Below are 27,124 nucleotides of genomic sequence, written 5' to 3'. Positions count from 1 at the left end.
CATGCTGCAATGGCAGAGTTGAGTAGGTGTGACAGACACTATAACCTGTAAAGCCCAAAATATTTATCTCAGCCTTTACAGAAACAGTTTACTAACACCTTGAAGCCTTGAAGATGACGTAGCTGGTTGCTAAAAAAGTAATTCTTAAGGACAGAATAAGAAAAGAATACATACACAGCTAAAGCATTTCATTATAGTGTGCAAACACTTAAATGCACATTTACTCGCCAATCCATTGAGTGTAGGACCACGGTCTTTCCTTTGACCATGGTTTTGTTCTCCACACTGTCTACCTTATATAAACTATACCCACAGAGCATCGTTCACCATGTACGATTCTGCTATGGCGCGTTCAGTCAACACATATTTATTGAGCACCTACAACGTGCCAGGCTCTGTGTGAGGCACTGGGGAGGCCGCAGCGAGCAAGACAGACCTAGTCCCTGCCCTGATGGAACTGACCAGTGGGGTGCAACTGTCTCAGTCACTCACACCTAATATTTAGGAAGCAATTCCTTTCAGACATTTTCCTTCATGGAGTCATTCCAGAGCATTCAATTTAGTTTCCATAGATGCAACTCTATTTCCTTTCACACTCATATTTCATCAGCTTATGTGATGTTTAATTTAAATCACATAATTACAATAACAAGTATGACTGGCACCAAGAGAGTTGGCAACAGACCCATCTGATTCTCAGAAAGTGCAAGACTCAGCTGGTGGGAGCATGAAGTGCATGGGCATTGAGGGTGGGGGTGGGAGCCGGCCCGCAGGCAGCTGGCGCTTCACGTGCCAAAGGGCACTGGTCAGGAAGATCTAGCAAGGCCGTGGGAGTGCCGGCCACCCCAGGGGGTTGCTCTGGTGGAGAGGGCTAAGTGCTGAGCACTTTTATTACCTCTGCTTTGTGAATGAATGAATGAATAAATGAATGAACGAATAGCAGTCTCTTGCTTTCAGTAGTGGGGCATCTGTTTCAATTACATCCCCTTTGCTATCAGCAGAGTGGGAATCAACTAATCTTAAAATCCTAATTGAGGAGGACTTCAGAGGACTCCTAGGCCTAAGGGTTAGCTATGTATGGATCTCATCTACAGCATTCTCGACAGATGGTCAGTCCAGATCTGTTCTGAACGTTTCCCAAGATGGAGAACTCAGCTCCTTGCCAAATTCTCCCTGTCCACTTGGCTCCACCTCCAATCCTTTTTCTAGCTACTTCTGTTCCTCCTTCAGATGGGATCTTACAGCCACTGGCTCCAGAGAGTCTGGTTGGCTTCTCCTGTACATCTCCTGTCTCCTTGCACTTCCTCTACCCTGGTACTTGTCTCATCAAGCACCGTCCAGGGGTCTGCCTCACCCCCGAAACTGTGAGCTCCCTGAAGACAGGCTCCCTTTCTTACTACTTAAGGTTTTTCCCTCAGTACCTTGCACGGAAAACTAATACATGGAAAGGGCTCAGTCAATCCTGCTCACTAGGAGAAGGAACGCTTGAATGAACAAAGGAATGACCGAGATCCTGCTGGGGAAAGAAGAGGGCATATGTGGGGAAAAGCAGGCGAGCAGGTGAGCCTGCAGGCAGTAGGGAGAGCCTCGGATGCCATGCAAGGTTGCATCCTGTTTCCTACGAAGACTGAGACGGGCCACCCCAGCCCCTTGGTCCCTCAGCCCTCACGGTGCTCCCCATTCACTTGGCAGCTGCTGGTACCTTTCTGGGGGGTGGGGTGGGGGGGGGACTCTTCTTGTCCTGACATATCCCCAGGGCAGTATCAGTGAAGTCTGGTAATCAATGTGGGCAAATGTTCCTTCTTCCTCAGAAGCAATGCAATAAACTCCACGAATTATCAGGGCTCTTCCCTGCTCAGCTAATTGTTAGCTCCAGGGAACCCGCACAAGCTACATCAGGTAACCGCTTTTCTTCCAGAAGCACTGCCCCCTGGAGGGTGCGTACCTGAGCCCGGGAGTGCCAGGGACAGGGTTCCTAGGCCGCGGGTGTCAACACCTGCAGGTGGGCGCCCCGGGGGGTTGGGGGTTGGGGGTGGCACCTCGAGAAGGTCTGGGGCGTCGGCTCCGTGCATTCCCGGCTCAGCGGCTGAGCCAGCAGGGCTGCGGCAGGGAGCGTGTCCGGAGTCTGCGCAGAGGCTGTGCCCAGGATGCTGCCTGGAGCAGGCTGGCGCTGGGTCTGCAGACGGGGGTGCGCCTGGGGCCGGGCTTTGGGTGAGGGGACCGGGGGCAGGTCCTCGACTACGTTTCAGGGGACGCCCGCCACCCTCATTTTCTGTCTCCAAGACTAAATCAGACAGCTACAAGCCTTTGAAAAGGAGGCCTCCCGCCGGAAGCACGTGACCCTGAGGCTGCAGCTGATTGGATCAGGGTGGCCATGTGACCCAAGCGGGGCCAATCGGCTGATGGGACCGTGCCCTGGCTTTGCCGAAGACGCGGCCCTGTAGAAGAGATACGGCAAAGGGGTGGCCCAGCGTTGTTTTCTGCACCTCTGTGACTGCCACCATCCTCCCCCCCCCCCCCCAATCGTTCTTGCACGGCGTGATGTGCCTTGTACATTCGTTGTCCTAACTCCCTGTCCTGCTCCGGTGTGATTGGGAGGGAGTCGAAGAGCTGTCTCCGCCCTGCCCTGCTGCCAAACCCTTAGCTAGCCATCCCCTGCCCCCAGCCAAAGCCTCTGTTGCTCCAGGTTAGGCCTGCGATCCGGTCTGGAGACCTGATGGTCCCATACCCTAAGATGTTAAAGCCTGCCCCCTCAGGCCTGGTCCCAGGAACAGGGTGCAGGCCGTGCGTGCCTGGGGACCAAGGCACACCCACACTCTACCTGGAGGCTCTCACCTTCCTGCCTCAAGTCTGTGCCTGCGTGGAGATGCCACCTGTCTGGGTCATCACCTGTCTTGTTCCCCTACACAGAGGCCATAGGTTTAGGGAGGGCAAAGGTTAAGGGCCGGGCCACTGGAATCAACACAGCCCTGTATTTGAGTCTGGATACACTGTTTACTAGTTGTATATATGTGGGTATGTGCCCAAACCTCTCTGAGCCTCAGTTTCCTCATCTGTGCAATGAGGGGTCCTGTGAACTTGTGTGTGTGTGTGTATATATATATATATATATATATATATATATATATATATATGGTGTCCAGGACTGTGCCTGACACACAGCAGGTGCCTAACAAATGTGAACTGTTTTTCTTCTCTTGCTTCGGTCTGAAGGGAGAAGAGTTAGGATCTTATCAGTGCATTGACCCTACCTTCCAGAGCACACAGGGATTAAGCAGACCCCAGAGTAGCCTGGCCTAGGTTTCCCTGGAGAAGTAAAGATGCCTGCATCCACTCTGGTGACAGAACAGTGCAGGGGGTGGGGAGGGGGGAAGGATGGGTCACTCTGTGGCACCCAGGGTAGCCAGTGCACGTGGCAGCCACCTTCCCTCCTCCTTGGGCAGCCCCAGCCTGACCTCCATCAGCTCCTGCTCTCTCAGTCTTGTCCATCTTCCACCTGTCACTGGCAGACCTGAGTCAGAGAAGGGACCTGTTCCCCTCCCAGGGAGGGTAGCCATGTATGCCTTACAGAGGCCTTTTGGGATTATATTTGGATAATACTTCTCATCCAGAGGAAATGTTTGCAGATGGCTTACCAAGGAGCCTCCCACGCCAGCCTCTGCCTGCCACTCGACTGCCATTCTGAGCCTGAGCATCATCAATGTGCCCCTCCCCCTCCAGGAGGCAGCTAGCCAGCCCTGCTTGAGAGCCCGGCACCTCTGAAGTCGTGGCTCTGGGTATGAGCCTCCAGTCAGCTAGAGGATGTTTGGCGTAAAACATTTCAGGGATGTGCAGGCCAGTGAACAAGGGGTCCTAGTCAAAATGATGCTGGATTTGGATGCTACCTCCACATTCATTGGCTGTGACCCTGGGAGATGGCTGCATCTCTCTGAGCCTCTCTTTCCCAGTGTGTCTCTCACAGTGCATTGTGATGATTCAGGGTGATGCGATGCTCATAAACTCCTGCTAAGGCTTCAAGACACAGCAGCCACACATTCTTGATTGTGGCATGTCTCTGTGCAGGAAGGGAGATTCTTGGGCAGAGGGCCATGAAAGAAAGCAGTTTGGGGTGAGATTAGGTACATGGACTCTAGGAGGCACCTGCCTGGGTTCAAGCCTCAGATCTAAACTTACCAGTTGTCTAATTGTGGGCAGGTAATTGGCCTGCTTTGGGTCTCAGTTTCCCTATCTATTTCTTAAGGATAACAACAGCATCCACCTCATAGAGCTGATAGGAGGTTTAAATGAGAGAACAGATATAAAAGCTCTCAGTACAGTGCTTGGCACATAGCAAGTGCTCCAAGTGCATTCACTATTATTATTAAGGGCCCATATTTGTACTCAATAGTAGACCCACGTTCCACATGTACTTACCTGCACATGCTGGTGTGGTTCTGTGGGCTATCCAGGCTATCCGGTCAGTCTACCTGCTCGACTCAGGGATTCTACAAAGTGAGGATCAACTGACCAGATCCATACTGAATGAGAGATCCACCAAGCCAAATGAGAAAAGTCTCCCTTGAGTCCCTTAAGTGTTGAGACTTAGACACCTTATTCTCTTTCCATCTGTCCTCCTCCTGCAATAGTTGGCTTGTTCCTTGCTGGCTTTGTCTTCTCGTTGGCCCCAGCCAAGGGGGTTCCTGGACTCCCCACAGAGGCGAACCACATGGACTTAAGAGTCAAACCAACCTGAGTCTGAGCCCTGGCTCTGCCACTCATTGCTGTGTGGCCTTGGAAAAATTAATCTCTCTCGCTAGGCTTTTCTGGCGATGATATATCTAAAGCATTACCATCATTATTATTAAAATATGGTCACATGTGACTGAGCAATAGTTCTTGGCATGGGGTAAATGCCAAAGAGCCTAGGCCTGGCTGCTTATGACCCTGCCTTCCCCACCAGTCTGGCTTCCAGGAAATTTCAGATACTTTTCTCTACCACCACCTCCTTTCCTAAGATAATATCCATCCTTCAAATACTGCTTATAAGTGGCCGTCAAAGAATCAGCCATGCTCCAGCAACTCACAGCTATTTATTGAGATGTGGGTGTGCGTATGCACATGTGTGCACGTACATGAGTGGTGCATAAGTGAGTGAATGAACTGAAAGAATCTAAGAGTGAATTAATTGGTAAGCAAACGAGTGAATTAGTGACTTAATGAGTCAGCAAGTGAGTGAAGAAGAGTGTGTAAAATTGAGTAGATCATGCTCCTTGCTCCCACAACTAATCTAATAAGCGGTGGCATAAATTTTTCATCTTTATTAACACAAGCAGAGGTTAAGAATAGCACAGGAAATGTTACAGGCCATCAGCTGAATGAGAAAGATACTGTATTCTTTCCTATTGCTGCTTTAACAAATTACTACAAATTTAGTGGCCTGAAACAACACAGATTGTCTTACAATTCTGGGGCTTGGGAGTCCAAAATGGGTGTTGCTGGGCCAAGATCAAGGTGTCTAGAGGGCTGTGCTCTCTAGAGGTCTAGAGGAGGATCTGTTTGCTAACCTCCCCCAACTTCTCGTGGCCACCTCGTTTCCTGGCTGGTGATCTCTTTCTCTATCTTCAAACCTGGCAGTGCCACATCTATTAATCACACTCTGACACCACATCTCCATCTCGCATGTTGACACTCCTGCCTTCCTCTCACAGCCACCCACATGATCACATAAAGTCCACCCAGACAGCCCAGGATAATCCACCCAGCTCAAATCCTTAACATAATCACATCTGCAAAGTTTCTTTTGCCATGGAAGGTAGGTAACACAGTCATGGGTTTCTGGGTTTCAGATGTGGAGATCTCTGTGGAGCCATTATTCTACCTACCACAGATACCTTCTTCAGAGGGCATGTGCAGTCACTGATTCCCACCCCACCAAAAGAGGGGCAGGAGAGGGATGGAAGAAGCATCAAAGCATTTACCAGATGCCCGAGCCAGGTACTTTTGCTCTTTTTCTTGTGGCCTGAGCACTGGGATTTTGGGAACCTCCTCAGATGGTTCCAGCACTCCCCCAAATTTGGGGAACACTGTTACAGAAGATATGCCAAGATCCCATGCCGCTACTATTGAGGGTCAAATCTGCCCTGAGATTTCTGGAGAAGGGTCAAGGTATTTCAACTCTGGGTGCACATTACTGTCAGCTGGGGAGATTTTTGAAAGACTTTTTACTTTGAAGTAAGAAGAGAGTTGCAAAGATAGTACAGAAATTTCCTGTAGACCCATCACCCAGCTTCCTCTAACATTAGCATCTTACATAACCATGATACATGTATCCAGACTGAGAAATCAACATTGGTACAGTACAGTTAGCCCAATGGAAGACTTTTTTCAGATTTCCCCAGTCTTTCCACTAATGCCTTTTCTCTGGGCCCAACATCCTGTCCAGCATCTCCCATAGCACTGAGACATTGAATCTACTTAGTCTCTAATCTGTGTCAGTTTCTCAGGCTTTCTTTGCTTTCTCAAGACCTTGATACTTTTGAAGAGTACTGGTCAAGTATTTTGTAGAATATCCCTTCATTTGGGTTTGTCTAACATTTTCTCATGATTTGACCAGGGGTTATGGAATTGGGGGAAGAATACCATTATTGATTAAGGTCATATCTGACAATTCTCTCCACTGGAAAGATACAATTTGAGCTTTTCCACACTTTATTCATTAGAAGTGAGTCCCTACATCCAGCCCACACAGTAGGGGGAGTTCTGGCTATGTTATTCCCATCACTTGTTAATTACTCCACACTGCTTTGTTAACCTCCTCCTTGCTCTTTATTGATAAGGTTGTAACAAGCTAGACCCTGCTAGTAAGTGGCAAAGCTATAATTTGAACTCATGTCTGCCAGGCTCTAGAGGTCGTGTTCTCTTTACTTTGTTATCATTCATTGCTAAGTCAAGAGGATCTCACAGTCTCCAAGGTGGGTGTTCTAGATAGTGTTCTTGCCTAGATAGTGTTCTTCAAATCAGTTCACAGTAGGTCATGAGATCAGTCTGCAGTTTGCACTTTAACAAAATAGAGACTATAGCAGGATAGAAAAGAGTACATCACAAACATAATAAGTATAGTTTCATAAAGCCTTTGTTTCTGTAAACTCTGTGTTTAGAGACCTTTATCTTTATAGTGGGGATAAAAATACCACCTTCTGCAACACACACACACAAGCACGGTTGTTATAAAGATTAAATGAATTGATATAGGTAAAGTGCTTAGAGACTGGCACACATTAAGCGTTATATGAAGTATGCATGTGCACAAATGGATCACGATGTAAAATGTATTTCTTATTGTAAATGGCAATTAACAAGTTAGAAAACACTGAACTCATATCTCTAGACTGGCGTCAGCAGATTTATGATCTCCAGCCTACTGCTTGTTTTCGTAAAGTTTTATCAGGGGCATAGCCACACTCATTGGTGTATATATTGTCTATGGCTACTTTTGAGCTACAATGGTAGAGGCGAGTACTTCCAATAGAAACTATGTGGCCCACAAAGCTGAAAATATTTACAATCATGTTCTCCAGACCAATACCCCTGCCTAGAGGTCATCTCATAATACAGAGGATATTAGATGCCTCTATGGAGGCCATCTGGCTCTCTTCTGCTACTGCCCAGGCAGGCACATTTGCCCCTGCAGACCATTCTAGGCTGTGTGACTACTGGGTACTTGGGCCTTGAGAAGCTCAACACCCTCGACACTGGACTGATGCCCACATGTGCTTTATTTATCCGCCTCCATGGCTGTTCATGGTGGAAAGCTAGAAACATGGTATATCGGTCAGCGTCCCAGCAGGAAACAGATGGCCACTCAGATTAGAAGAATTTGAGGAGTGTTCAATAAAGAAGCTCTTTACCAAGGGAAGGACAAGGTGTAGGAAAGCCACAAGGTATAGCAGAGTCCTCAGAGGCTAGTAAAAGCAGAGCTCTTACCCCCATTGGCAGGAAAGCACAAGTACAGGGAGCAATTCCTGAACCTGGAAGGAGTCAGTCATTTGGAAAAGACTCTTAATTAGAGCCAAGACCTTCATTCCAGGGTCAGAGAGCCAGCACCAGATGAAAATGTCCTGCCATCACCTTCCTCTCTCCCTGATCTACTGTTGGGGTCCCCGTTGGCCAAACTGAAATGGAAGCCAGATGGCATGAGACTCATTGATGTGGTCCCAGGACAAAAGAGCAGGGTGGAAAAAGTTGGAAAGTTTCAGCTACCAGCACACATAGCATTGACTTAGAAAGCCAGGCATATTAACTGTGTTTAAGGTCCTCCAGACTATGCCCCCACTTCACCTCTCCAAGTGAGAGTGTGGCCCAAAGACCAAAGGGTGGCCACAGCTTTTCCCTTTCACTACCTTGTCTTCCTAGATCTGTTAGGCTACAGATGATTATCATGGAGTTAATCCTTCTGGATCTTTTCATCATGAGAAGGGTAGAAGGTCATCATGAATAGAGGCACAGATGAGCCACTGGGGTTTTTGTGAGACTGAGCAGTCTGATTAATATCTATAGATGTTAGCCAAGTCCTTCCATCTCAGAGAGGAGCTGTGTCCCATTTCCCTTGGTAGCCTAGCTCAAATCCAACAAACAGGTGAGCCAACCTGCGGCGGCTCTTGGAAAAAAGAACTGGAGCACAGAAAGCTAATTAGTCTGAGAAATGTTCTCATTGGCCAGACCTCTCTGCCCCCACCACTAGCCCAGACTTCCTTGGCTGGCGTCTGATGTCTTACAGGCCACTAAATGCAGCCCTAAAACTAAAGCATGGCACCCAGAGGGTCTTTTGTGACCAGTCCAAAACACCCATTTTACAGATACAAAATCCTTGGCTTACAGAAAAGAAGTGGCTAGTCAGTAGCTAAGCTGCCTTGTGGCAGAGCTGGGGATAAAATTCAGAACTAGAGACTCATTAATTTTCACATTTCTTTTACAGCAGACATTGAAGTCAGTCCTGAAGCCCTGGCGATGGACCGAAAGCCCTGGAAGTGTGGTCTAGTCTTAGGCAGCTTACTTGTCAGGCTCAGTAGCCGAGGCCGCACATCAGAACCATCAGCCCCAGAGGCACCAGCATATGAAGCACAGGCTTGAGTCACGCAAATCATCCCAAATTCAGCTATTTTGTCCTAATTTTTGTGTTAATGAGTCTCCATTTTCTAGCCCTATCAATTTGCCGCTATCATAAACCACCAGGTTGTATTAATCCCAGCACCTTACAAGCAAGGACTTCAAAGTGTTCAAAGGTCAAACTTCTGTTGTTTTTCCTTCTTCCTTCATCTGGAAGAGGGGTAGAATGTTTGCAACTGCTTTCACAACAAATCAGAAGCCAACTAGTTTGAGTGTAACCATTAGAGTGCTGTGCTCCAACCCCGAGAGACAGGATCCTTGAGATAAGAGCAGGGAGGCCTCCTCATAAGCAAAGGATTCGACCCCATTTTCATGGACTCAAGTGTAATTAGTAAAACCTCAAGGTTCTCCTCCCTCCACCCACCTCACCCCCCAGTTCTTCAGAGCGATGAAGAATTTAGATGTAGAGCCCAAATGCTCAGGTTTTAAATTAGACAACTTTGTCCTGACAGGAACCGAGTCACGGCTGTCATACCTGATTATTTTTAGAGTCACTACTAAACTCTTTGAATGGTGTAAGCTGCCACCATTCAAGGCAAACAGAAAGACTTCACATTTTATCATGACAGCTCAGAGCCATCCACCTCCTCGTGTTCATTATTTCCGTCCTGACTTTGGAAGGGATCATGTGGCATCTTGACAATCTTATGGTGAGGAAGGCAGACCCCATGGCTCATTACTACATCTGAGAGCCTGAAAGCTCCCATAGCTGAGCAAAGCCCATGGCCTCCAGGAAGCCAAGGAGAAATATTCTAGAGGAAGTGATTGTTCCCTAGCCTTGTCTGGGGGAATCGTTATTGCTCATCAGAAGCAGAGCTGGACCCTCAAGTAGCCAGCCAATAAGAGTAGCTGTATGCAAATACCACAGGCTGGTGAATGATGTCACAGTCCCCTGCTCTGACTCAATAATGCCACCACCACTGAAAAGGCTGACTCCTGACTGTAGCTCTTACAGAGAGAAAAATTCACCGCAAGCAGAGCACCTTCTAGATTGCTCCTGGAGTGTGGAGACAAGTCTCTGCTGTCCAAGTTACTGAATCCAGAAAAAGATGACCTTATGAACATGGGAAAAGAAATTCAGCTAAGGCCCAAAGCGAATGTCTCTTCTTACATCCACTTTTTGCTGAATTACAGGAACAAGTTCAAGGAGCAGCAGCCAAATATCTACCTTGGCTTTAAAGAGTTCTCTAGAAAGTGTTCGGAAAAATGGAGGTCCATCTCAAAGCATGAAAAGGCCAAATATGAAGCCCTGGCCAAGCTTGACAAAGCCCGATACCAGGAAGAGATGATGAATTATGTTGGCAAGAGGAAGAAGCGGAGAAAGCGGGACCCCTATGCACCCAGACGGCCCCCATCATCTTTCTTGCTCTTCTGCCAAGACCACTATGCCCAGCTGAAGAGGGAGAATCCGAACTGGTCAGTAGTGCAGGTGGCAAAGGCCTCAGGGAAGATGTGGTCTGCAACAACAGGGGCTGAAAAGCAACCATATGAGCAAAGAGCAGCTCTCCTGAGAGCCAAATACCATGAGGACCTGGAAATCTACCGGAAACAACGTAATGCCCGCAAGCGCCACCAAGGGTCAGCTAGGAACCAGCAAAGAGGGAAAAAGTTGGACAAGGCTGGTGGATCCAATTAAAAATAAAATGCCATTCAACTGTATTGCCTGTCACCAGTCTCCTTTGTGACATTAGAGAGGCCATGTCTGCTGATGCTTTGAGGAAGTGAGTGGGGTGGTAGTTGAGGTTGGGGTTTGAAAGCTGATCCTGGGGAGGACTGGCTTTGAGACAGGTGGCAAAGGTGTCCACAGAGTAGCCCGTAGTTCAGTACCTACCAGGGTTGGCTTGGGCAGGTCAGATAGGAGTCTCCAGGTACAAGTGGAAGTCATAGAAGTAAAGGCATCCTGGTAGCAAGTAGTTAATCTAGGGCGGAAGACCCTCCTCGTGGTCAGGTGTGTGAGTGCCAGTCCTGCCATCCACTTCAGCAGGAGGGCCAGAGGCCGGGAGTTCAAGTTGGGCTCCCAATTCAGGCCCAGCAGGGGCTGAGAAACTAGAGTTTAGGTGGGCCTTGGGGGGCTCGGTTTCTCCAGTAATTCTAGAACTGCTCCTCCAGGAAGTCTTAGGTATCATTAGCCAAGAGGAGACTCCAGTGGTGATCCTTACTCTAGTGGGGATGCTCAGGACTGATTTTATAAAAACAGGTATCTGATTCTGCCCAAGTCCTATGACTTGGAGAAAACTCTGTCACAACTTTGGTGGGCATCTACCCCCTCATTTTCTTCTGTGCTTATAGAAGCATAACACATGGAGTGGACATTTGTTGCCTTTATGACCACCCTTCTCCTCTTGTTCATGGCACCCGCCACCATCCAAGGATTGATCAGATGAAGTTCTCCATCATGCTGATTGGTTCAGTCACAGGCATGTGACCCACGCTGGTCCAATTAGAGTGGACTGCAGAGCTTTTGCAAGGGGTCCTATGGGAGAGTGTAGCCCGGAGGCTGTTGTAAGCCATTTGCCTCATTCTCGGGCACAAATGTTAGTCGCTATGGCATCAGGGTGGAGTCTTGGGCTTTTCACTGAAGATGAACCCACATATTTCATTTTTTTTGTCTAAGTTAATTTGAATTAGGTTTTCTGCCACTTAAACTAAGTCAAAACTGGTAACACAAATCGGATTGTTTTGTATCTATGCTGTAACTACTCTTCAGGCAACAATATACTATGGGCAACATTTCCTATCAATATAGATCGATATGAACTATTTTGAAATGGCTCTTGGCTTCCTGACATCAAAAAGACTGGGCCAAATTGCAAAATTGCTTTTTTGGGTTTTTTTTGTCACCAGGTTATGCACTCAACAGACTTTCCTAATTCCATCTCCACTCCTATTCATTATGCACTTACACTTCATACTGTACTGCTATTTGTACCCTCAAAACAAAAGTAAAAATACTTACTTTGAAAAGTCTTATAGGACTGGATGAGCCTTTAGGGAACAGAAGGTAATATAGTGGAGTGATTTTGAAATTCAATGTCTGGAATCAGGCCACTAAGGGGAGACTCACATGTGGCAGATCCTGTGCTGGGTACAGGGAGGCCCTGCATAGACTACTGTTAGGTTTTGCCTTGAAAGAACTTTCCTTCTGATGAGAGAGGTGAATGTGTGCATAAGTGAAGACTATACAAAGTGTCAGGGGGGCAGGAGCGGGTACCCCCTACCAAGGCGACCTTTGAAGGCTTCAGAGAGGAAGTGGTTTTATCCTACTTGGCAACCTTGTACTGGTGTTGGCCAGAGTCCTGTTTCCTATTCCCTGTTCCCTATAGCTGTTGTTCCAACTTGGCTCTGCTTCCCCTCCAACCCAACCTCCACTCTCTCAGGAGATGTCCTCATTTTCTGTTTCATTGAGAGAGCAGAGATCATCAAACCTAAGTGCTCTGTTTTCTTCTTTCTCAACATGTAATCCACACCCATTCCTTCCTCCTGGTCTCGAGTCTCACAGGGAGCTGTAACACACTTGCAACCCATTTCCCCTGCCTGCCTGGGGCCCTTGCTCCTCACTGTAAAGATGCAAATCCTTCAGCCTCTAAGCTTGCACAGATTGGCTGGGTGCTGTGTTATGAATGGTTCTGATCTTAATATCTACAGGACCTTGCACAAGTTCTCTTTTCTCTGAGTCTTCCCGCATGCAATAAGGATGACGCCCAACTTGCAGGTTGCTTTAGTGAATAAATGATGTAACATATACAAGAGCATTGGCACAGTCATTAACACATAATAGGTATTGTGGCGGGCATCCTCTAGCGTGGCTGTCTCCTGATCCTACCTGCTGGTGTCCATACCCAGGTATGATCCCTTCTCATTAAATATGGGCAGAACTTGTAACTTGCTTCTAATCAATAGAATGAAGGAAAAGAAATAAGATGTGACCTCTGTGATTATGAAATGATACATAAAACTCCATCTTACTACTTGATTTGCTCTAGAGATTCTCTTTGCTGGCTTGGTGAAGAGGCCATGCTGGGGAAAACCCACATGGCAAAGAACTGTGATAAGTGTCTAGGAGTTGAGGGTGGCCTCAGACAAACAGCCAAATGAAAACTAAAGCCCAGTCTTACGACCATGAGGAACTGAATGTTGCAGCAACCACATAACCAAGGAAATGGGCCCCTTCCCCAGTTGAGCCTCCAGATGAGAACACAGCCATGGCACTGACACCTTGATTGCAGCCTTGTGAGGTCTCACAGCCAATCTGAGCTGTTATTGGATTCCTGACCCACAGCAACCATGAAACAATGTGTATTGTTTTAAGCCAGTTAAGTATACGGTAATTTGTCACATGGCAATGGATAACCAATACAGTACTCAATAAATGCCAGATTCCTTGTAATTCTGTAAGAGGCTGTCTTTAGCCTTATGTCTCCCTCTAGCTTCTACTTTATCTGTTTAACTTCCTTCCCTTTATAACTTCCTGAAGGTGGAAAAGACACCCTCCCCACCCCCCACCTCCCCCAACTACCCCGTGCCAGGTGGATTCCATCCTGGCTTGTACTCCTCTGTAGTGGCTCTGGTTGGATTGTCTTGTTTCCAGCCTGACCTGTGGGCTCCGGATGGTAGCAGCTGGGTGTTGTACCACACTCCTTTCTGGGAAGAGGGCCACCACACAGTCAGGCTCAGCCCTCATACTGCCCCTTTCTGATTTCATATGTGATTAATTACATGAATGTGGGTGGCCAAGTCAGAATTTTGACAACAGTCTGCATTACCCCTGCTGAAGACAAACTCCATTAACATTCCTTTATAAAAAAAAGTCGACAGGAGGGTGTGAATCCGCAGGCTTTTAAGGACTGTAATGTAATGACAGGAGAGGGAGGGAGGAGAGAGGAGGAGGAGGAGAAGGAGGAGGGGGAGGAGGAGGAGGCGAAGGGGGAGCCTGGCTTAAGATAGTGGGCTAGAAGAGAAGCAGGCAATGTGTGGTGTAGAGCCAGCACTCCAGACCCACTCAGGTGGGCTCTGCACCCCTGCCTTTGTTAAGAGGAAGGCAGAGTCTTTGGGCCCACTGCCATCTCGATGGCTGAATCACTGCACTGGGATCCTTCTCTCCTAAAGTTTTTTCTGTGTTCATTTATTCATTCATTTATTCATTTATTCAACAAATATTTATGTAAATCTTATGCTTGCAATATACCAGGGACTGTTCTGATGCTTGGAATACAGCAAGGTCTCTGATCTCTTACGTTCCAGGGAGGGGGAGACAGATAATAAGTCAACAAATAAACACACTGGATCAGTTTTTGATAGTGTCAAGTGCTCCAATGAAAATAAACAAGGGTAATGAGATAAACAGTGACAAGTAAGGTTGAGGGCACTTTAAATCAGTGGTCAAAGATGACATCTGAGTTTGGATTTAAAGGACAAGTAGGAACCAGGCATGCCAAGGTCTGAAAAAAGAGTTCTTCAAGCAGCAGGACAGCTAGTGCAAAGGTCCTGAGGCAAAAGTGAGCTTGGCATGTTAGAGGGAGGGAAAGGAGGCCAGAATGACAAGGTGTGAGCAAGTGGGTGCCATGCAGCTGGAGAGGGGCAGACCTTAGAAAGGAGTTTATTTTGAAATATAAGTGCAGTGGGGAACCACAAAGTTTTCTGCAGGGTGAGCCATGCACATCCACTTTGCTTTCTGGTTCCTGGTCATTTTAGAGTCTTTAGAGACTATCAAGTGCCAAAAGGGGGATGCTAGCCCTTCCAAGGTCTGCAAGAGCTACAGGCAAGGCTAATGAATATCAAGCCCATGACATGTTTCTTTTTTCGAGGGGAAATAATCAGGAGCCTCTACTTGGTACTCTGTGGGAGCAGCTGTAAGCTAAAAATCAAACATGAAAAGTGTGAAACTTCTACCCCTGTGATTCATTTCCCCACGGATGGGAAGAAGGGTAGGCATGGGTGGCAGAATGTTCCATAAGGACACCTCTTCCCAGGTCTCATGTTTGCGGGTGGAACAGCTTCCACTTGAGTGGTGGTTGTCAACCTTGAGCCTATGTTAGAATCACCTCTGGGGCTCCTGGGTGGCTCAGTCAGTTAAGTGTCTAACGGGCTCAGGTCATGATCTCATGGCTCGTGAGTTCAAGCTCTGCGTTGTGTTCTATGCTGACAGCTCAGAGCCTGGAGGCTACTTCACAATCTGTGTCTCCCCTTTTTCTGCTCTTCTCCTGCTCATGCACTGTCTCTGTCTCTCTCAAAAATAAACATTAAAAAAAAAAAAAAAGAATCACCTCTGAGCATTTTGGACACAAATTGCTATGTCCCATTCCTAGGATTTGAGGCTATTTTTCTGAGAGTTGGACCTAAAATTTGCATTTCCAAAAGTTCCCAGATGACATTAGTCCAAGGCTCACAGTGGAATTCTTCTCCTTCTTGCAACCTGGCCATTCACTTGGAAGAGTAAGTGAGACCTATCTGCCTAGTGGGTTTCAGAGAAGGAGCTGAGCCTGGTCCTCTTCCCACCCCTCCTTGGCTGCCAAGGAGGATGCTCAGGCCTGTGCTCCAATTACCTCATTGGTAATAGAGGATAGAGGTGACAGGCTGATGATCCTCATGTCTTTCTCCAGCACCTGCCAATGGATTTTGACACTTACAGGATTAAGCATATTTATGTGTTGGGTTTGCCTCAAGTCCCTACAGAAAAGTTGATCCTAGATGAAAAAAAAATTAATTAGCATCCAGAACACATAACTATGTTGGGACCTTATAGATGATTTTAGCTGCTACTAAAGCACCAACTGTTTGAGGATTAAAAGATTGCATTTCTGGGTCTTTCAGTCTGGGGATCAGGTCCATGGACAGGGTATGGTCCTTAGGGTGAAATCACAAAGGAGATGATGCTCTCTTGTCTTGTCATGTATCTCTAATCACACTACCCAAAATAACACTTGCCCTATAGGTGTGCTGGAGAGTACATGAAACACCTGGGCTATCACCATAAGTGAAGGTTGGTGTGTTAGAAGGACCCTGTGAATGAGGGTGACTGCCCTGGTCTCTAAAGAATGGTTTAAAGAAGATAAGAACAACACAGGAAAAGGCAGTTGAAGCAGAGGAAAGTTTAGCCAGGGGATATGTGACGTTCCAGGCTGACCTTGACCTCTGGGTTGGTGGGAAGCCATGAACATGCTCATGTGGCCATCCCCTTGTAAGTTTCCATGCAATAGCTCTCACTAACCACTGCTCCCTTTCTGGTCCTTACTCTGCTGCCTGACTGATGTAAGACTCTTCCCCTTCAACAGCAAAGTGTTTCAGTGGTTGCCCATCACCTCTGGCAATCTGACACAGCATGAGCCCCTGCTGCATACACACTGTTGCCCACACTCAGCTTCTCAAGTAGCTCCCAGTGATCCCCACCTCCTGGTATTCACACCCTTGTGTAATACCTCTCTTTAAGTGTGGGCTGGACCTAGCGACTTACTTCTAATGAACAGAATTGGGCAATAGTGGTAAGAGGTCACTTCTTTCCAGTGACTAGGCTATAAAACATGGTCTCTCTCTGTCTCTGTCTCTTGCTTGCTTGCTCAAAGCAAACTGACACGTTGAAAGCTGCCCTGTGGAGAGGCTCATGTGGAAAGGAATTGAGGGTGGCTTTGGCCAACACCCAGGAAGGAGCTGAGCTGAGGCCCTCTTTCAAACAGCCTACAAGGAATGAATCCTGCCAACAACTATGAATAAGCTTGGAGGTGGATCATTTCCCAGCTCCAGTGGACACCTTTATGCCTTCTGACCCAGATAAGCCACGCCTGATTCCTGACTCACAGAGACTAAGCTAATAGATGCTGTTGTTTCATGCAACCACGGTTTAGGGTAATTTGTTACAAACCAATAGATAATAATCCAGAATGAGTTATCAAGAGAGGCATAGAATCATGGAAAGTACCTAAAAATGTGTGATGGCTTTGGAAACAGACAGTGGGTAGAGTCTGGGGGAATATTTTGTGAAGCTTGTTAGAACAATCTGGACTTTGAGGATGCTGCCAGTGGAGGCTCAAAAAGAAGCAAGGACATGGTATGGAAACTGGAGGGAGGGGATCCTTGTTCTGTAGTGGCAGAAAGCTCAGTGGCACTGTCATCTGCAGTTACGTGAAACCAAACATGGTCCCACTCAACTTGAGTGACCTAGTGAAGGAGAGGTCCAAGCAAAGTGCTGAAGGCACTGACCCCTTTCTTCTTGCCATTAATGTGAGAAGAGAGAGAAATTGAGGAAAAGATTGTTAAAAAAGAAAACTTGACAGGTTTTTTTTTTTTTTTGAGAGAGAGAGCGAGCAAGAGTGGGGAGCAGAGGGGTGGGGGGAGAGAATCTTAAGCAGGGTCCATACCCTCCTTGAGATGGAGTTCAGTTTCATGACCCTGAGATCATGACCTGAGCTGAAATCAAGAGTCAGATGTTCAACCGATGGAGCCACCCAGGCGCCCTGGGACTTGATAGTTTTGAAAACTCTCAATCTCCCAAGACAGCAAAGGACATTAACACTAAGAAATGGCTTTCCACTGCTGTCCCAGAAAGGTGATCTGAGAGTGTGACAGTGCAGGCTTTGGTTGAGATCTCAGGAAGGCCAAAAGAGCAGGGTGTCATTCAGTCACACAAGACCCTTTAGAAGGATTAGGGTGGTCTCACATGTCCTCCAGATCAAACAGCAGGGCTCCTGGGAAGCATCAGAGTATCGCTCCTTGGTCATCTTAGCAGAAAATCAAGGTAGAAAAAGATATCGTTCAAACAAATCTGTGAGCATGGCTTCTGCGTGAAGAGTGAATTTCAGATTTAGAGAAGGCCCACAAAGGTCTTCAGAAAACTATCCTCAGAAGAAGAACTGAGAAGGACAGAGACAGCACAAAATAAAAAGAGGCCACTGGACTCCCCATATTCTCAATATATGCTTTCTTCCATACACACACACACACACAAAAGAAGGTGGAGCTAAAACTCATGGAGAATTCTTCCCAGATTTTGAAGGTAGTCAAGAAATTTCCAATATTTTCCTGGATGGATTTCAGAATTGTTATGGATCAGCGATTACTTTATGCCTTACATTTGACACTGTTTTGAGTAGGAATATCTATAACCATTATCCTATGCCTGTCCCACCATCATGTGTTGGGTATGTGGGGGCAGAGGCCTTTTCTCTCTGGTTTTGTAGAACTATAGCACCAGAATAACCATCTTCTAGAACCTGTCCTTAAGGAACCACACTCACAAGCCTCATCTATACCTGAATCTGATTTAGATGATGGTATTCTAGACTCTGAGGGGATTCTATCATGGGATGAGACTCTGGGGACCTGAGGACAGGGTAACTGAAATTTGTGTTTGAAAGAGGAATGAGTCATTGGGGGCCAGAGGGCAGCCTGTGGTAGGCAGCTGCAGAAATGACCACATCATCTTTGTCTCCTGACATGTGTGCCTTTGGTCAATTCTTTCCCCTCTGTGCAGGCTGGACCCAGTGAATTGCTTCTAACAAGCAGAACACAGCAAAAGTAGACTGGCACTGTTGAGATGAGGTTATCAAGGACTGGGAATCCCCTCTTATCCTCTCCCTCTCTGACTTGCTTTGATGGAGTAAGCAGCCATGATGAAGGCTGCCCGATAGAAAGGCATGAGGTGGTCTCTGATTGACAGCACAGAGACATTCAATCCTTTAATCATGTGAATAAGCTTGGAGCAAACCCTTCTCTCCAATTGAGCTTTGAGATGACTTGTAGTCTTGGCAGATACCTTGACCACGGCTTATGAGAAACCCTGAGCCAGAGGACCTAGTTAAGTCACAACTGGATTTCTAACACACAAACATGTGAGATAATGTTGTTTTGAGCCATAAGTTCTGGGAAAATTTGTTACACAGCAATAGATGGTTTTTATTATCCACTAGAAGGCCCTGTTACACAGTATTTCCTTCAGAAATGTTATACCTTGACATTCTCCTCAGGGCGTTTGCACATGCTACTCTAGGCTGGGACCATCCTCCTTTACTTTAGGTCTGGTGAATGTCCACTTTCAGATGAGAGTCAGGTCAGGTGGCCCTTCCCCCAGGAATCCCTCTTTGACTCTCCCACCCTCCTCTGTGTTCCTGTAATGTATCATCATCCCACTGCAGATCACACTGTATCAACTGTTTGTCTCCTAAACTTGTGGAGAAGGGTACAGGCTTTGCCTTATTCATCCCCGTACCCTTTAAAATCTAACACAATGGTTGACATGCAGTAAAATAATAATAGTAAACATTTATTGGATACCTATGCTGTGCCTGGTACTGTTTGAGGCAAATCAGATGTTATTATTTTATTTGATAATAAAACAATGAGGCAAGAACTTTAAACACCTCTGTTTTGCAGGCAGGGAACTGAGACTCCAGGCCAGCTTCTCCGTGCCTGCTTGCTGGAATCATGAGAGGCACATTGTTCCTCCTGTCCTGTGTCTGGCAGTGGTTAGTCCCCTCCTCGTGGGAACTTTTCAAACAGCAGACCTGGCCCAGAAGGCTTCCTGAGCACCAAGACACACACTCTGTGCTTGACTGGTTACATAATGTAGCATTTCCAGAGAAATACCTGGATCTATCCCTTGGCACCTCCAAGAAAGGGTTTGGCTGGCATCCAGAGAATTTATTGGGCACCAGAAACCACACCTCCAGCTCTCTGCTCACAGCTGTGCCTCTGGCCTGCAGGCAGAGTGAGCATTTTCCTCCCTTCGCACCCTGTCATTATAAACCACGTAAATTCCTCGATACTCATGTGGAAATGAACAGATGTGGCTCTGTATTTTTAATGCATTATCTGCAATTAGCAGCAGTGGGCATGAAGAACTCTGCCATCCCCAGGGCTGCCCTTGTGGATGCAGCTGTGAGTACATTTGGGTTGAAGAATCTGGCCAGACTCCTCTGGCCGGCGCAGCTCTGGCAAGCGGGTGAGGGAACTTCCATTTGTAGAGTGCCTACTCTGCCAGGAAGTAGAAAGGGGACCACTGAAGCCTGATCATCACTACACTGCCAGCCTGGCCTCCCTTCTACCTGCCTTGCTTTCAAAACACCCTGAGGGGGTGTCCTCTGAAAGGGGCCCCAATGGGCAGATGGCAGTCCTAAAAGTCATGGGTAGTAAAGGTTTTTACAGGCTTGAGGTCTGTGGTGTGGAGGAAGGATCTGTGAAGTGCAAATGGGGCATACTCAGTGCCCAAGGCGAACCTGAGAGGGTGTCTGCATGGACTTCTGAAAAGAAGGGGTCTGGTTAGAGTTAATGGGTGTGCACCAGCTTTGTCCAAAAAGGGACATTTTTGGCAATAAATGCAGTGCTAGTAACTAGCATGTATTGGGCACTTTCCCCGGACCAGGTCCAGTGTGGACACCCACCTCAGCCACCAAACCACAGCCACAGACCAGCAGGAACCCACCTGTAGTTGAACAAAGCTGGCATTATTGGCTTGTGGCAATGAGCGAGAGTGAATACCACTGGGAACTGTGGAGGCCCCAGGAAGAGGGTGTTGGAAAGGACCTACTGTAGGATTCGAGCCTGTGTTAGGTGATTTGGGGAGGGCTCAAGGAAGTGGAGCTTTGCTCTTTAGTAGATGCTGTTAGGAAGCAGGCATATTTTTATGACTGGGTACACTTCATAAATTTTATCTAGAAGGCAGGAGGAATGAAGCAGGCCTAAAGTACTTGGTAGAGCAGCAGCTGTCATTTGTGTCAGCCAAGATGCAGAGGGAGGGGAATGTTTGGTCATTTTTGTGTTTTGGTAATGTTTTTGCTTGTGCTAGAGTTCAGATGTAATTATTAAGCGGTCTTGTTTTTGTCTTAATCCATCATAGTCATGGAGCAGCCTGTCCGATGCTGACGTTCATGTTCAACAGGACAACACCAAGGGTCTGGTGGGGATGCCAGGCCAGCTCCCAGCAAAGCAGTGGCCTGATTATGCCAGGCAGGTTTCCAGCCCCCAGGGGCTGCTGCTCTCTTTCTCAGCAGGCCCTGGGATGTGCTAACTTAAAGAAATAGGGAAACTGAGGCTCAGACAGTTGTCATAGCCAGGAAGTGGTGCTCTGATTCCAGGGTCACTGGACCTAACTCGGGTGGGGTGCCAAGGGACTCGGCAGAGGGAACTGGAGGGGAGGGGGTATGATTATGGGAAGCAAGGAGGACCATGAGAGGGACTGGCCATGATACAGGATAGAAAGAACATAGGCCTTGGAGTCCAAATCTCCACTTTAGAAATCTATCCCTACACTTACTAGCTAGGTGGTCCTGGGCAATCTATTGACCATTAGGGATTCCATTTCTTCTTCTGTATATTGAGAATACAAAAACCTGTTTCCCAGGTATGAATGAAAAGGCACAAGGTAGAGTGCCACCTGACAATAGGAGAGACCACTCTGAGCACATGCTACATGTGCTCACATGTGTTCTAAGTACCTCACATGTGTTGATTCATTTAATATAGCAACCCCATGAAGCAGAGTCTATAATAATCTCTGGTTTGCAAGTGAGAAGATGGAGTATCAAGAGGTTAGGCAACTTACCTGAGGTCACACAGCTATGAAGCAGCAGAACTCAGGCATCTGGCTCTAGCACCCTCATTCTACCGCCTCTCATGAAAACCATTGGGTCACTGTTCCTTCCCTTCCATAGCTGCAAGGGCTTCAGGACTCTGATCAAATTCTGATGGCAATTTAATGCCCTGGAACTCCCCAGGTCCCAGACTTTTGCTTGTGGACGGTTCTAAGCTGCTTGCTTGGCTGTTGTTTTGAAAGCACTCATTTCCTTTTAGAAGGTCAAAACAATCTTGGCATTAAAGACACCATAGATTCAGGCCACTGTGGTCAACAGATCAAATAAAACATAGTATTGCCTTTTGGTATTTCTGTGCCTGTTAGTAAGTACTGAAGTCAGAGAAAAACACTGGGAAATTAGTAAAAACTAAAGCGTGTTGGGGAATGGCCTAACGCGGCAGCAGAAGCCTTCTGTGGCAAGACTGATGTGGGGGCAGCAGGCAAATGGCTGCCCTAGAGGAAACAGGCCAGCTGCGGCTGGTCTCCCTCAGTCCCAGAACATCAGAAAGCCACTGCCACAGCACCATGGTCGAGGCTGACTCCTCACTGCCTGGTTCTAACCTGTTGAGTGGGTTTACAGGTTCTGTCACCAGTTCTGGGAGACTGGGAGGCAGAAACTCCTGGACCTGGTGACTCTAAGTGACCTCTTCAGGCCATTCACCTCTACCCTTCCCCTTCCCCCGGGCAGTGTTCTGCTATCACGTGGGGGAGATGAAGTTCTGGACCTCCCCTCAATATCCTCTCTCCTCTTTCCTACAACCCAGATCATTGTCATCAACCTTTTTGAGGCTCATCTGTTCTAATTACACCTCTAAATCCCCAAGCATTACAACGCTGAGAACTTGGGAAATTTAGCTTCTTAGAGGATTCGTAATCATCACTGTAATCCCTAGTATTTATGGAGCTTCCTTTTGCAGACTGTGAAATCCAGACAGACAATAGTGTAGTGGTGAGGACAACCTGAATTGCTCTCAAGTTCTCTTCATGGAGTACCAGGCCTTTTGCCTTATTTTGTTTAGCTCAAGGAGGTGAAAGTAAATTTTTTTCATTTCTTTTTGAGGGAGACCAAAGAGCAAGTGGAAAGCTTAAACCAATGTGGAAGTTACATCTTGGGTTTTGTGCCCAGCCCATGCCCTCTCCTCTGGGCTACCCTGCTCTTCACCCACCTCCTGCTGCCTCCGCTGGAGGGATGGGCTCCTGCGGCCATACTTGTCCCAGCTGAGGGTGCCCCTTCTTAGTATCAGCTGATTGGATGAGTGTTTGACACTTGACTAGCCAGCTGAACAAATCAGATGCTCTCTCTTGATAATTTGAATCAAGAGGTATAGAAATTGGAATTCAGTCTGACCCAGGGTCTGCAGTGACCATTTGAGACCACGTGTACTGATTAACAAGCAAGAAATAGGGGGATAGACTATCTAGTAACCAAGAGAGCTGTTTTCAGCACTTGCTGTTCTCTGTATTTGTTCAATAAACCCTTTGAATTCCTGAGCCAGGAGTCAGCACATGAGGCCATTACTGCAGGAAGGTGAGGCATTGGAAGTAAACTGAAAACTCCTGGTTTGCTTTCCCTGTCACAACATGCCTTCCCTTAGCTTTAGTGGAACATGAGTCCAGGCTGCATGGGTGCCATGTACACAAGAGGGGAACAACTCCACTTCCTACCTAATGGGGATAGACCAGATGACACCACAGATGAACAGGAAACCAGCATGCCGTCCATTCTGGACACCCCTGCTGACCTTTATCAGAAGCCAACATGGGCCTCCATGGAGCTGCTGGGGTGTGGGGCATGGCTGCCTGTGACCTCCCAGCTTGAAGGAGAAGTACTGAGAAAAGTCCCTGTAAAGGAGTCACTGTTATGACACAGCATAGCTATCTGGTCTCCCCATTGATCTGACAGCAGCAGCAGGGGTGGAAGGCAGCAGACACAGAGGCCTTGGGAGCACAATTCTATGAACAACCCTCATTGATTATTTACCTGTCTGACAGCTGATGACTCTCTATGTATAAAAGACACCCATGGAAGGTCAGAACTGGAAGGGCACCTTAAGAAGGCTCCATGACAGCCCAGGATTGTTACAAACGGGACAAACAAGACCCAAAGACACCACTGAGAAGTGACCTTTCCAGTTATAATCAAAGGAGTCCAAAGTTCCCATTGTTTACTGAACAGCTTTGGGGGGAAAAGGGAGTATTGTTGTGCTTTGTAGCCCTATGTTTCCCACAAGGAGGAAAGCAATGAGAATATATATTTATGTGGGGTCTATAGGACTGAATCACAAGCTCTTGGACTAAAAGAAAAAGAACATTCTTACCACGGAAGTAGCAATGTGTTGTCACTAATTCAGAAACCCCATCACCCCCACCACACAGGGCACAGACCTGGACAATAATAGAGTTTGCTCGGCTGGAGGTTCCAAATAGAGTATGTGAGACAGTGGCTTCTGTGATGCCAGCTTTTGCCCAGCCTCTAGAGCTTAGCCACATGTTTGAGTTTAACTTACCTTGTCTAGGTGCCAATGTGTCTTCAGCAGGCAATTCATCATGAACCCCTTCCTCTATTGTCAAATGGATTCTGGAAATAGTCTGTTGCCCACGCACCAATCCAAGGTGCCCTGTGGGATTTAGCCCCTGCAGCCTTTGTAGTTAGCCACCCTATCTAAATGTGGCCCATCTGCCTGACTGGTCTCTTCCAGTCTCTGGTCCCTATTCTTGCTCCCGTGTGGGCTGGGAACCTGGTTAAACTCTTTCTGGATGGCTGGAGCTTGGCTCTATTCTGGAGGCTGGGGTTTATCCTCCTCATTTTCATCAACCTGCAAATGTCCCTAACCTAAAATTCACCCAGGCACATGGTTTGGGTGCCCACCCCATTCCCTGAGAATTTGCCTTTCCAAAAGTGTCAGCCAAGATGAGGGTGGAATTGGCCTTATTTCCTTGGTTTTTGAATGGACAGTTTTCAAGTCTTGCTCTAGCCAGCATCATTATAATTATGAGCATTGGCTTTAGAGTAAAAAGTGCTGGCCCTAGATTCTGTCCACATGACTGACCAACTGTATGAACTTGGGCAAGTTAACAAACTCCATTCTTTTGAGCCTCACTTTCCTAACCCATGTAAAGGGGATGTTAAAACCTATCCCATATGACTGGTGTGGAGTAAATGATAGCATAAAAGATAATGGGTATAAAGAACTCAGCACAATGTACCATGCATGATCCTAACATGTAATGTTCACTGAGAGTATATAACATGTTAAATTCTGTGCAAAGTGCTTTGTAAGCAGAACCTTAGTTAATTTGCACACTAATCTTGTGAGATCCTATTATCCCACATTTTTAAGGGAGAAATCTGAGATCTGAAAGGTTTAAGTAAATTGCCCAAGGTCAACAGCTAGTTAATAGTTCAGCAAATGCTGATCTGTGGAAACCAGATTATGATTTAGCTAATTTAATGTTCTGGTATGATACCATGTACAGTGGTCACTAAAAAAAATTGTGTTGAATTAATGCATGGCTCCCAATTCAGTGCTCCTTTGCATAACTGCATTAAGAGCTCAGTTCTATCAATTACTGTTTCTCTCTCTCGCGCGCGCGCTCTCTCTCTCTCACTCTCACTCTCACCCTCACTCTCTCCTGTTCCCCTACCCTCGCCATTGCCCTCTCCCTCTCTCTGCTGCAGTGGGGGCACTAAGCTGTTCATCTGTGTTTCATTTCTGCTGCCATTTGTGTTGTTATTCCTAGTATCGCTATTACTAGATGTTTTAATACATTCAAGCCTTCCATCTGAAGGGATAGATCATTTCCATACCACCTACTCTTTAATCAGAGTACTCACAGATTCAGCACTTTGGACAGAGCTAAGATTTTTGAGCTAATGTGTAGTCAGTATTGGATTTGCATTTAAAAACTATTTACATTAAATGTGTGACCCACATATGAGAAAATACTGCATTCCCCACTTCTAGCTCAGTGGTTCTGGTTCTCTCTTCCTCATCATAGTCTATGAGATGAAAAAAAAATTGCCATAAAGATTTTATGACTCCCAGAGAAACATTACTCAAACAGGATTTATTTCAATGGCATCATTCTGAAACTGTGGCATGTTGTTTAAAGGGGAAGCAAGCTCAAATTGGTGGAATTTTTATACTCAAATGAAGTCCAAAAGTTACAGAAGATCCTCTTAATGCTTGCCAGGTGAGCAACTTCTTCAATTTGGTTCAAATCAGCAGACAATTTATGGAGTGTTTTCAGCATCTTCCAGCCTTTCCTTGAAACCAGTGATAAGAGACAATAAGAATATGGTCTTTACCCCATTTGCACTAAGACAAGAAGAAAGGTAATTCCTGAATTGGTGCTTTCATGCCTTCACACCCTGGTACAAAAATATATTTATGATGCCTAGCATGTGTCAGGCACTGTGCTGCACATGGAAAGGAAACCAAGGCACATTTTCTGGCCTGGAGGACCTACTGTCTGGTAGGGGACAGATAATTTTCCCATGCAACATGACACAGTGAGATAAAGGTGATGATAGAAATAAGTGCAAGAGTTTGCCAGGTGAAAGCTTGTTCCAAAATTGTGTGGGATGTCTGTTGCTCCCTGTCTACCTGACAAACTCCTATTCATCCTTTAAGAACCCAGTCACATGTCCTCTTTGCTGTGAATATTTTCCTGACTCTCCAAAACAGAGTTATTAGTATTTCCTCCTTGGGTTTCCTACAAAATCTTGAAGAAAGGGAAAGTGGGGATGACAGGCACTAAATAAGTAACTATTACATATATATATACTTATTATATATATGCTTATTATAAGTATATAAGTATATTAAGTATATAAGTATATTACATATATACTTATTATATATAATAGTTATATATATATAGTATAATAGTTTGTGTATATAAAGTTCTGCCGGACTAAAAAGCAAGAAATAATTCACTGTCAAGGAAGGGGCGGAGATACGTGAGTTTGTTCGTGAAAGATGTGGAGAAGGTCATTCTGATGGAGAGCACAGGAAGGATGAATGGCTATGATGTATTTATAGAATGAAAAGTAGCTTGGAGTGGCTAAAGCAAGGCACATGGGCATGGTATGGGGAGCCGATGATGATGGGAAGTAAAAGATGATGAAGCTGCTACATTACAATATGAAAATCCTCTGCTGAGAACTTTGTTCTTCAGCTGGTAGGTGGTGGGAGCTAAATGTTATTTTAACTTGTACTGATTTCTCTGCACCCAGAAATAAATATAGGCTTGTTGTAAACCTTTTAGAAAATAAAAAGAATATAAAAAATATTAACACCCTATTGTCTCACTTCTTCTTTTCTTCTTCTTTATAACTATTATACATGTATGCATGTAAAAAATTAGTTCATGTTATGTATTCAGTTTTGTATGTTGGTCTGTTTCACTGAATACCAA

At 46.4% G+C, this 27,124-nt stretch overlaps 2 protein-coding genes across 2 annotated transcripts in view; one reads left to right on the top strand and one right to left on the bottom strand.

Moving 5' to 3' along the window:
* CSMD2 (CUB and Sushi multiple domains 2) overlaps positions 1–27,124 on the bottom strand; it is a 597,675-nt gene that overhangs the window by 324,669 nt on the left and 245,882 nt on the right. The window lies entirely within an intron of this gene.
* Positions 10,084–10,803, top strand: HMGB4 (high mobility group box 4). Its single transcript, XM_039231749.1, has one exon. The coding sequence runs from the start codon at positions 10,202–10,204 to the stop codon at positions 10,778–10,780; it is 579 nt and encodes a 192-aa protein (XP_039087680.1). The 5' UTR covers positions 10,084–10,201; the 3' UTR covers positions 10,781–10,803.

Source organism: Hyaena hyaena, unplaced genomic scaffold (genome assembly GCF_003009895.1).
Source record: "Hyaena hyaena isolate Hyena2069 unplaced genomic scaffold, ASM300989v1 scaffold_3, whole genome shotgun sequence".
NCBI lineage: Eukaryota > Metazoa > Chordata > Mammalia > Carnivora > Hyaenidae > Hyaena > Hyaena hyaena.
The sequence above is the reverse complement of the archived record's forward strand: the minus strand, read 5'-3'. Positions and strand labels throughout refer to the sequence as shown.